Raw genomic sequence first — 12,594 nt, forward strand, 5'->3', positions numbered from 1 at the left:
TTGCTGATCGCTCACTCACAACACATGTGACAGTTGGATTAAAACTAAATCATATATGTATCCTAAGTAAAAACATGAACTGTTACATGATTTATGCATACCAGTAAACAGAACAGAAGCTTTTGCAATAATTTTAACAGGCATAGTTAACATCTATTTGCTAAACTAATTAAGCCAATTAATAAGATATTAACTATATCATCAACTAATATCATATTTATTACTCTACCCAATACATTGTTTTTATATTATATTTATATTATTTAAATAATATAATAATGTGTTTATTTAAATAATTATATTTAAATTTAGTATTAAAAATTATATACAAATGCAATGAAAATAGAGGCATCGGTACTCGGTCTCGGCGAGTACCAAAAATGCAAGTATCAGTGTGTGTCTCATTCTGGAATAAGTGGTATCGGTGCATCCCTGCATCCATCCATCCTTCTAAGCTATTTTCACAATAGATTGTGTACATTTGTTATTACATTAAATTACATGTACATAGGTTACAGTATCCAGACTGTGGGTAATTGCAATGACATCAAAGTGATTCAGAAACTACATAATAATTGTCGACAAGATATTAAGAAATAGAAGTAATAAAAGCGTTGACTGTGATACACTGATAATTCAGACACTAAATCCACTGACTTTGTTCACATATTCTTGGGGGGAATCTGCTTAACTGAATTTAAGAATGGTACTACGCTCTTTTTTTTGGTAGGTGAAAACATAATCAAATCAGCCAAAATATTTTAATGAAGAACGTGATGTGATGATCTGTAGAACAGATGTACACAGATTCATTCTGCACATGCTGATAACATCTAATTCTGTTTTACTTAGTGGAAATCTGTGACTATATCTTATATCTATATATATTCTTACATTCTTCAAAGAAATGTATACAAAAAAATGCAGTCTGGCTGACCTCACAGGTTTATTCCTCTGATTCCTTCGTTTTGACAGAGGGAAGAGCTGGGCAAAAGTCAAGAGGCTCATTAAAATCTTCAAAGGGAATATCTTAGACCGAGACTGACTCAAATAGCCCAACGAAAGCTGAATGCCAACAAGATGTTACTAAGATACAAAAGGTGAAGCAGGATGATGAAAGGGACATGATGCAGAAATAATTCAACAAAAAGGAAGGAATCATCCCATGTCAATCTCCTAGGGTATCGTCAATGAGTCAAATATGATGACACTGTTGCACTAGAGTCTTAGCGTTTTGTGATAATGGGCCGTACCTGCTGCAGCCCCTCAGTGATGGAGGTCACAGGTGACATCCCACAGGTCAGCGCTGACAGCATGTAGCCATCAGGACCAATTGAGCTGGTGAAATTTCCCTGCTGTGAATGAACAGAAAGAAGAAAGGGTATTTAAAGGCCCACTGAAATGCCTTGAAACGCACAGCATTATTCAATGCGTTTACATAATTTCCATTGAAACAGGACGACACGGCAGAACATAATCGAACAGCTCCTTTTCCGGTCTGCGCCGACTCATGCATATGATCCACTGGGCTATCATGTTGCTGGACCGGAGCAGACTGTGTGCGCGCTGCAGTGACAATGTGAAAGCAGACTTCATTCACCCCAAAGGAAAGCATATTTACACTATCTGAATTGTTTGCTATCCCCTATATAGAGCACTATGTGCCATTCATCATGTAGAAAATAGTAAATGTGTAAACAAGTGACAGCTTCAGCGTATATTTATAACAAAGGGGGTGGGACGCTTTAGATTCTAGAGAGCATTTGATTGGACAGAAAATCTGATGAGAAGCTGAAGTGCAGAGTGATCAAAAACATTGATCCATATTGGTGGGAGTGAGAGACAAAGTTTTGAACGTTTATATCTTCTAAATGCTAATTTTGTCAGCTAGCACACTAGTTTATAGATTAAAAAAAGCCAAAAAACTTCAATTTTGATTTCATGGGGACCAAGATATCTAATTCAGACAAAACCACGGCAATAAACAGCTCATGAGTTGAACATTGTTGTTTCCTTTCATTTATTTTCAAGATCTGAGGTGAATTAGCTCATCCAATGTTGCTTTCAGCTGTCTATAAAAGGTCAAGAAAAATTATATTCACACTCACATTAAATTCTTTGTATATTAAATAAAAGCACATAATCTGCACCTGAGATTATCATCGTCATGGTTAGTAGGCAAAAAAAAAATGGAAAAGGTACATTTTCTCGTGTGTCGCCTCGCGTTTGGTTAGGACACAGTGTAGCATTGATTATTGATTATTATTATTAGGGGGGCCTGCAACATTTCTCAAAATATCTTCTAAGACATACAGGTTTGGACCTACATTAGAGTGAGTAAAAGATGACAATTTACATTTTTGGATGAACTATCCCTTTAAAGAAGGACTTTATTGTGCTTAAAACAGCTAGACAGAATGCAAAACACAAGGCAGGGGTCTCAAGGCACATTATTAAAAGCTAATAGTCGACTAGTCGAATGTTGGATGAGTATTTGACTACCTTGACCAGTCCCTACTTACCACAGCATCCTTCACCGCAATTTTTGCCACTTGCTCAGGCTGACAGACTCCAGACGTCTCTGAAATTAACTTGGTCTCCAGAGGCTGCCGTTGAGAGAGATAAAACCAGGAGAATAAAACATAGGCAGGACAAAAACATGTTTTGCATGCATTACTTAGTTTGTGCAGGGTCAAACAGCCTCCTAAATATACTTTATTAAATCCAGGAACAAAGATCCAACTATGTATCATAGCAGAGACCTGCTCTATTAGAAATTTTTCATTTTTAAATATTCTATTAATATTAATGCTCTATTCTAATATTCTAGGTATTTAATATTCAGAGATTAATTCTATTCAGGGAAAAAAAAAATCTATGATCTCACCTTATTCTTATTCTCTTCTGCAAAACCTGGTGTGTCAGTGTCTGGGGGATACGCCACAGTAACATAGATATTATAGGGCTTCATCTAGGAAAGATCAGGAGGAGAGAATAAATCAAAATAAAGTGTCAGTGGACTGCTGCGTGGTACTTATCGAGCGAGCGTCACGTAAACACACCTCCATCTGCAAGGCCTCAGCCAGACCACGTAGGGCGAATTTGGATGGCGAGTAGGCCGTGTAGCCAAAGAGGCCAATCTGCCCTCCTTGTGACGACACAAACATGATGCGGCCCATCCGCCTTTCCTTCATGGTGGTGATCACTGCCCGGGTGGGGTAAACGCTGCCCAAATAGTTCACCTCCATCATTTTCTGTTAAAGGTACAATATGTAAGATTTTTGGATTAATTTTGGAATAAAACCACTAGAACAATGTTATATATTTTGTTTACTTGTGTACTTACATTATACTAAACGTTTCCAACAATGTTTAAATACAGAGAAATCAGCCATTTTAAAGGGGTGGTAAAACACGATTTCACTTTTCTAACTTTAGCTAGTGTGTAATGTTGCTGTTTGAGCATAAACAACATCTGCAAAGTTACAACGTTCAAAGTTTAAAGCAAAGGGAGATATTTGCTTTTAAAGAAATCAATTTCTAAGGACTACAGCAAACGGCCAGTAGGGACTACTAGACATTCCTCCAGGGTTGTTGACATCACCAGTCCCAATATTTACATAAACCCCTCCACCGAGAATATTAAACAAGGGGGGGGGGGCATTTTGTATTGCTGTGGGGAACAGTTGTGGTATAGTTAGTAGGCTGGAGTGTTGTTGCCGCAATGCCAACGAAATGCTGTTATTTTCATCCGGATTGCAGGTCCACTTTGTTCAGCCTTCCTAGGGACGGGGGTGCGTTGCAGTGCGTTTAACATACAGCATGTTATATGCATGTGTGTATGAGACAGAGGGGAACACGGTCGCATTTGCAGCAGATATATGCTGCCCATCTTAAATCAAAGCCTGTCCTGAAAGATGGATTTAAAAACAGAAGCTGTTTACAGGCCACAACCTGTAAGTATGATTTGTTTTTCATCGATGCGTTTTCCTGTAATAGTTCGTATTGTTACTTGTACGTTGTAGCAAGATAGTAAACAAATGACAACGCGGTTTGGCTCTGCAAACTAGTTTGTTAAATGCTCATTCATACTTAACGTTATCCGACAAACACCTAACGTTACAAACTTTTTAAAAATCTCAACAGCGAACTTGGAATTAGTGTAGGCTAAATTATTCTTTGATTAGAGCTTGTATGTACTGTTTATCTACGGGCATGCTAAACATGGTTCTGTGTTTGATTTGGATACTATAGTAAAGCCAATGTTTAGTGTTCGTTTTGGGTTAATAATTCTTGCAACAGATATTTGGCTATAATCGTTCTAAAAATACAAAAGTGCCATTCAGTAGCGATCACTATAGATCCGCAGTCTTTACTCTTGCGGAATGAACAGGTTGAACAGGTTCTGCTTGATCATCTACACTAAAATGTTCTGGTTCCGATTTCGGGCTCAAATTGGTATGGTTTTATAGACACCATTGTTTCTAATACTACCAAAGCACAGTCTACCGGTAAAGGTAAGGGGCGTGACGTTTCCGACAAATGTGCACTAGGCGGTTAGCTAACCAATCTGAGCCCATTGCATATTTTTGAGGGACTGGCTTCATAGAACCCGGAAACCATCAGACCGTTTTTACAAGGAGGGACAGAGCAGTGTAGAATAAAGGTAAAATATATGAAAAATAATGCAATTTTTTAAAAACGAAGCATGAACACATGTTACAGTGCACCCCACAAACACAATCAAGCCTTCGAAAGAATGTGTTGTACCACCCCTTTAACCAGTCATTGCGTTGCCTATCAATGATGCATTACTCTCGATTTTCAGTTTTACTTCCATAGAAATCATGGAAACAGATTCATGTGTGACACTTTTATACATTATATGTTTTATTAGACAGGTGAGCAACTGTTTGATTACCTTTATTGACAGAAAACGAATCATTGTTTTATTGCTCAATGTGGTTAGTCTTGTTGTTTGAATGAATCTTCTGTTTTCTTGATTTACCGTAACATGTTTGTACCATGCCTCAGAAATGCTATTTTGTCAAGTGGCTAACATGGTATAATCAGAAAGAGCTTTATTTGTAGTGAGAGTAATCGAGAATTTTCTCTGCCATACAATATATTTTAAAATTGCATGCCATTTAGCAACACAAGGCATTCAGCTTTTATTAATATGAAATTCTAATATCGATCTAGCTTACTGCAAAGTGTCTCATACCAGCCACCGAGCTAATGCACAGAGTAACGTCATAACATAACTTAACAAATTTCAAAGTTGTATTTTTAGTATGATTGTTTTGACCACTGCGTTACCCCACAATTTTAATACATCAAATAAAGTGACCTGTATATGTAGTAATTCAGTATTTGCAGACATTTCATTAAAATGAAATCAAACAAAGAGATCAAGCGTAACTGTAACAAAGTTCAAGTTCAGGGAAGAAGGTGGCGAACATTAAACGTAACTTTAATCGTAAAATAAACAACCAAACGAAAGGAGTGGAAGCGGCGGACTGTGGCATATATGCATTATTAAAAAGGAAATGTAAAATGTTCCAGGCTCTCGACCAGTCCTGCTTCATACCACAGTAACGTTAATAAAATTTTAATACATTAGCTCATCCATGAACATGATTTCTGTGTCCCGTCTGATCGCTTTCCATCGGCTGTGGAGGTGAAGACGGCAACTCTCATGATTCCACGCTCATTCACTGCATCATCTAGCTACACCTTTGTTATTGTTTTTAGCATGTTGCTGTGGGGTTGTTAGGATATTCTGAGTGGTTTTGTTTGCGTTGCAAGGTAGTTGCTTAAGTTCTTTTTTGTTCTTCAGTCAGGGGTAAAAAGAAGTACCTTTTCATTTTTCATTGCTTTTTATTACTACACTAGATGGTTCTATTTCTCATTTCATATGGAATGGCAAGACTCCAAAGATTTGAAAAAGCATCCTGCAGAAACCAAGGCATTTGGGTGGTCTGGCCCTTCCTAATTTTCTGTTTTATTATTGGGGTGCGAACATGCGCTCCATGCTACACTGGATTAATTCAAACAATTTGGACAGCACCCCACCATGGTTAAACATTGAGAATGCTTCTTGCAAATCTTCCATGTTGAAGGCTCTTTTATGTTTTCCTATCACACTCTCTCCACTGAAGTACACAGATAACATAATAGTGAATAATTGTCTCAAAATTTGGATTCAGTTTACATGTAATTTGGATTTCAAGTTATGCCCCCGTCTTCCCCAATACATTTTAATCTGTTGTTTGCCCCTTCTACCCTGGATGGTGCATATACTTACTGGAGGAATCAAGGTGTCCACTCTGTAGCTGATCTTTACATTGAAGGCACATTTGCCTCATTTGACCAGCAAAATGTTTTGTAGAACATTCAGAAGCCACTTTTTTCAAAGATTTTTGCAAATACGCGACTTTGTTCGTAATCATTTAGCAAATGTTCCCAACACCATGCCTCCTTTCTGCAAATGATACCATCCTAAGTCTTGATGTTTGTTCTAAAGGCTCAATTTCTAAGTAAATCAGCACTTTTGCAACTTTACAGTCTTTCACTGTTGACAGTTTGTGTACCAGGTGGTCTTCAGATCATAATATTAAAATAGACCAAGAAACATGGGAGGTAGTGCTGGATAGGGTCTACTCCTCGTCTATCTGTGCACGCCATTGCCTTATTTAATGTAAGGTGGTTCATAGAGTTCATTGGTCAAAATGTAAGCTCCCACAAATTGATCCAACCAATGACGCAGAGTGTGACAGGTGTCACCTAGGTCCAGCCACACTAACACATATGTTTTGGATCTGTCCAACTCTGTCCGTTTTGGGGGTCAGTATTCAATTCTCTCCCAGCCATTACATCTATAGACATATCACAATCACCTATCATTGGCCTTTTTGGGGTGTTGCCTGTTGGGAATCCACTTCCCACTCACTTTCTTAATTTTGTTGCTTTTCTTACACTGCTTGCTTGATGTGTATTTTTATTAAACTGGAAGAGCCCTCAGCCTCCATCTCACACACACTGGATGAAGGATGCCCTCTACTTCATGAAACTAGAGAAATTTAGACACTCTTTACAGGGGCCTAACTTTGACTAAATTGGGAAAGCCTTCCTTGCATATGTTAAAACTCTCCAGCTGGACCCAGTTTTTTTCCAAAAGGGGAAAGTGCACATTAATCAACATTCATGAATGTAAATGTACCCAAATTAGCCCAAAGTCTAGTGGTACTTTTTGCAACCTTTAATGTGTATTGGGATGTATGTTTACATGTAGGCATGAGTGTCTATCAGGTCTTTTATGTGCAAATTTATATATACCTCATTATTATAATTATCATAATTTGTTTTTTTCAGTTTTGTTTACTGTTATTTGTAACCATTTCTATCAATGTCTTCTTTTTGTACCATTTTTTGTTTGTAAAATGTTTAAAAAACAAGAAATCATAAAAAACTACCTTTTCAGCAGTGTATGGTAGGCGAACATCCAAAAGCTGCACTCGCTGCAGAAAGCTGATAGCGTGGTGAATTTGTATATGGTTATCAATAAATGGGAGGCTAAATATAATTTTGGCTTTAATACGATTTTCTCAATGAATAGGCAAGAATAAACCTGGTGTCCTCCATGATTCCTGTTCTTTCTGACAACAAAGCCCTAGAATGTGACAAGCTCATATTTATGACTTAACAAGCGGGAAGTAAGAAGGCAGCATCAAAATAGTTTGAAGGCGTTTACCAGCCAGAGCCAAACTTTTCTTTGTCTGGCTATCACCAGACCAAGCTCAATTTAAGATTGAACATTGGTCTGGGGAGTCTGCTATGTATTTCCTACTGCACAAGAGGCGTGATAAACGAGCATAATTCAAAAGACTCTGTACGCAATTGGATAGTCCTTCAACCAATCAGACCACAAGAGGCGTGATCAACGGGAAACAACTATCCGTCATTGTGTTAAACCCGCCAATAGCGCGCCAGGTGGATAAGCCAGTCTGTGATTGGTTCCCGCAAAAGTGTAACAGAAGCAGTAGAAATTAATGTACAGGTTTCCAGACTGAGTTGCAGGGCGAAATCAAATCGACGGCAGATCAGGCTGGGTTTACCCAGTCTAAACTTTTCTGGATTTGATTCTGGAAATGACCACCCACTATGATATGCTGTTCTTACCTTGAAGCGGTCAACTTCCACCTCATCAAACTTCCCAGATATAGACGTCCCAGCACAATTCACCAGCATGTCCACAGGACCCAGCTTCTCTTGAGCCTGGATAGCAAACACGCAACCATCGCAAACCATCAGAAGAAAAAAATTATAATAACATTTTATGTTTGAAAACAATGACCAGAATAAATGCTGACATAGAATAATTTGCAAAATGATTCTCATAAATTGGTAAGCGGAATAAACATACTTGTTTTATGACGCTCTCCACTTGGCTGTAGTCTTTCGACACATCAACAGAAATGCAAAGCACCACCTAGAGACGATCATAAAACATGTCAAGCCCACTAAAGATTTTTGAGTAGATTTTGAGTGCAATGTCCAAAAAAAACACATACTTGCTTATCATTTATGGCACATTTTTCCACTTCTTTCTTGGCTTGAACCAACTTGTGCTGTAGGGAAACATGTACCCAATGGTAAATACACATACAGGCTCGTGGTTTTCAGAATGTATCCAATGGCAAGAATAATTATTATGTACACTACTGATCAAAACGTTTGGGGTCAATAATATACATATCAATATAATATAATATATAATATATACACTTTTATTCAGCACTTATATTTTACAATGTTTCAAAAGATTTCTATGCTAAATGCTGTTTTTTTTACTTCCTATTCATAAAGGAATCCTGAAAAAATATACCATGGTTTCCACAAATCTATTAAGCAGCACAACTGTTTTCAACATTGATAATAATAAGAAATGTTTATTGATCAAATCATCATATTAGAATGATTTCTGAAGGTTCATATGACATTGAAGACTGGAGTAATGATGCTGAAATTTCAGCTTTGATCACAGGAATAAATTGCATTTTAAAATATATAAAAATGATTTATATATACATAATTAAACAGTACACACACACACACACATATATTATGTAAACACAAACTTTTATTTTGGATGCGATTAATCGTTTGAAAGCACTTATTCATATAGAAAACAGTTATTTTAAGTCTTTTAAATATTTCACAATATCACTATACTTTTAACTGTATATTTCTTCAAATAAATGCAGCCTTAGCAAGCATAAGAGATTGCCGACCCCAAACCTTAGAACGGTATTGTATGCGGTCATTGACGGATGATATACAGACCTCATCTCGTGCCACCAGAGTGATGAAGGCACCATGTTTGTAGCATTCCATGGCAATACACTTTCCAATCCCACTGCTACCTCCGGTCACCTGATGATGGACAGCATAAAGCAGATTTAGCAAGTCATAGTTCACATCCTTTACTAAAATATGCAAAAAGTTTTGAGAGAAAATATAAACAAATTCACCAGGTAAAAGCACCAGAAAATCCAACAAATAAAAAAAGCAAAAATCTACAGTGCAGGTGCCATTAAATATGCATCTGTTCTCAAACAGTAGTTATAGTGCAACAGTCAGGTAAGGTTGCATTGTTTTTTTATCCTATTCATATCCTCCATAGAGAAACTAATTTTTCACAAAATATAGAGGCTATGTATAAGACTATTAAAGGGATAGTTCACCAAAAAAATGTAAATTCTGTCATCTTTTACTCTCCCTCAACTTGTTCCAAACCTGTATGGACCTTTCGTTTTTCTGCTGAACACACAAGAAGATATTTAGAAGAATATGGGTAACCAAACAGTTAGGTAAGTATGGGTAACTCCTCCATACTTTAGAGTCAACAGCCCATCAACTGTTTGGTTACCCATATTCTTCAAAATATCTTCTTTTGTGTTCAGCAGAAGAAATTAATTCATAAAGGTTTGGAACAACCTGAGGATTAAGTGTTGTTTACCTAGGAACTAGATGGTTTTACTCATGGCTTAAAACTTTTACCAAGCATATGGAGAACACGAATGGGAAAAATAGAATAAAGGCTTCTGAAAAAAGTGTGAGATCATTCTGTGTGGTGTTATTATATGAATTCATTCTGATCTCACTATGTATTTGTAGAGAGGACAACATGGTGTTCATTTACAACTAGATAAGTTTGAGTTCTTGATAAACTATGAACCTTAGCAAAAGCAAAAACATGCAGTGCTAGTGGCCGCTTGAAAGGGTCCATTGCCCTGGAACAGATGGTTGCATAACCAGCACAAGAAACATGTATTTGGCCTCCAGTGAAATATGACCTGTAACATGAATATTTCTGAATGCATTTACAATGTTAAGTCATAACAGATAGCTTCACCAACTGATGACACAAATAAAAGTCAAATGCACATTTGCATCGGTCCATTGAGCATAACTGCAGTGACGTGACACATATTGAAAAATGTTCAAATTATTACCGCGACACTAGGTTCCAGATTCTCTAGAATCAGAGCATATAAATCACTTTATGAACATGCAGTAACAATTACTGCGTAATGCAATTCTATTATTATTATGCTTTTGCGATTTATGGAAAACAACGCATTGACAACCACCATATAATATGCGTTTCGTTTTTTTACTTAGTTGTTTCTGATGTTATGAGATCTGTTATAAAAGAATATTATTATAATATGAACTTACCACCACATGGGCCCCGTTCAATTTGAGAGGTTTGGGGCTTATTAACGGGGATATCATGTACAGCAGCAGCACGAAGGCTACGATAAATGCAGCCACTACCAGGAGCATAATGAAAGGCAGAAGCAGCCACCAGGAGTTAAAGGAGAGCCAGTGTGAGAGCGCGGAGCCGAGAGCCTCCTCAGAGGACATGGGTCAACCTGATGCTGCTGACGTTAGCTCACAAGCTAAATGTCCAATTACAGGCACTCCCCTGTCTCGCGGACAGAAGATAACAGGCCTTCCGACGCGCTGTTTATGGGCTTGTATTATCTGGTGATGTGCTAGAGGCTTGTGCAGTAGATTAAATGCTCATTTGGAATCGTAAAACCGCAAAAGCTAACTCTTTCTTTTCACTACATGAACCAAAACACAGAATCTATGCACTTTGAACGGGATGCTGCGCTTGGGCGGTGGAATTATGGGAGTTGTAGTTTTTCAAACCTTCGCTTAACCCCGCCCAGAGCAGACAATAGACTACAAGTTCCAAAGTTCAACACTGTTAATAACTGTCACTTTCTTAATTTACGCAAAAGAGCATTTAAATGTTTTAAAGATGTTTTATAGGCCGTTTCGCTGTCTTGGTCATTGAATTTAACCGCCTGAGATTCAAACACACACGTCCCTAATTACATATATCACTATCAGCCAACCTGCTACCAAAAAAACAAAACAGACAGTGGCAGCATGCAGAGGTGGACAAAGTACACAACTCCATTACTTGAGTGAAAGTAAAAGTACTACTAGTCAAATATTACTCCGTTACAAGTCAAAGTTGTTAAAAACTATTTTTACTTAAGTAAAAGTACATAAGTACTTGCTTTTAAAAATACTTAAGTATCAAAAGTAAATTTCCTTTTTTATGTCGATGCATTATTTTATTATTGTTGCATTGTTGTATAAATGCACGCTATTCCATGGTGGTTTAAGCCAGTTAGTGATGCTCCATACGACCACCTTGAACTAATTTAAATACTTAAAAGTTACAAAGCTTTTTACAAAGCTGCTGTCACTTTAAGGCAGAATGCACAAATCCAACACACTGATACACATCCGATATTCCCCCAACTGTTTACGTTCACTGAAGACATAATCAACTTTGTTTTCGTGAATACTTCCCAAAATGAAAATTGACATTTTGTGTGTATTGGTCTGTTTAAGTGCGAAAAACACACAAAAGAAAGCTCTATTCAGTACTCGTGCATCTCAGAGGCACATAAAAACAGACTGAACTGAGCTCCTTCATCATGCTTTTTCAGATTCATCCATATGTCTATGCTTCTCTTTCTCCCAGACATTTACATTTAGCAAAAAAAAAAAAAAAAAAACCTTTTAAAGAAGAAAAAAAATCATCCACTGACTTGCAAAGCTGCTACAGAAGCGACTTTTGACTTTGGGCCTTGATAGAAATGTAGTGGAGTAAAAAGTACGATATTTGTCTTTCAAATGTAGTAAAGTTAAAGTAAAAGTTTCCCTAAAAAATAATACTTCAGTAAAGTACAGATACTCAAAAAGTGTACTTAAGTACAGTACTCAAGTAAATGTACTTCGTTACTGTCCACCTCTGGCAGCATGATTGACAGTTATTTCAACGACAAGCGACAAGTTATTTCCATTTCAACCTTTATTTACATGTGAATAATAAAATGAACGAGATAAACCACTTCCTAACAGGAGTTGTCCTTAAAACAAACCAAACATTTCTATACTATATTGTTATTCTAATAGTAAAATGTCTTATAGGTTTTTTTTTCTTTAAATGGCAAACCAAACACCCTATTAAATGCATAGGAGCTGTATACAGATTGATATATA

General features: G+C 37.1%; 1 protein-coding gene across 1 annotated transcript in view; it reads right to left on the reverse strand.

Moving 5' to 3' along the window:
- kdsr (3-ketodihydrosphingosine reductase) overlaps positions 1 to 11,194 on the reverse strand; it is a 15,196-nt gene extending 4,002 nt beyond the window's left edge. Inside the window, exons 1-9 of the mRNA XM_079819792.1 lie at positions 10,744 to 11,194; positions 9,346 to 9,435; positions 8,574 to 8,630; positions 8,426 to 8,491; positions 8,182 to 8,277; positions 3,063 to 3,254; positions 2,888 to 2,971; positions 2,523 to 2,606; positions 1,254 to 1,355 (exon numbers count right to left, since the gene is read on the reverse strand). Coding sequence (XP_079675918.1) covers positions 1,254 to 1,355; positions 2,523 to 2,606; positions 2,888 to 2,971; positions 3,063 to 3,254; positions 8,182 to 8,277; positions 8,426 to 8,491; positions 8,574 to 8,630; positions 9,346 to 9,435; positions 10,744 to 10,932 — 960 coding nt within the window. The 5' untranslated portion in view covers positions 10,933 to 11,194. The remainder of the gene's footprint in view (positions 1 to 1,253; positions 1,356 to 2,522; positions 2,607 to 2,887; positions 2,972 to 3,062; positions 3,255 to 8,181; positions 8,278 to 8,425; positions 8,492 to 8,573; positions 8,631 to 9,345; positions 9,436 to 10,743) is intronic.
- Positions 11,195 to 12,594: the final 1,400 nt, after the last annotated feature.

The sequence above is a fragment of the Gobio gobio genome (genome assembly GCF_949357685.1).
Source record: "Gobio gobio genome assembly, chromosome: 6".
In the NCBI taxonomy this organism is placed as follows: Eukaryota; Metazoa; Chordata; class Actinopteri; order Cypriniformes; family Gobionidae; genus Gobio; species Gobio gobio.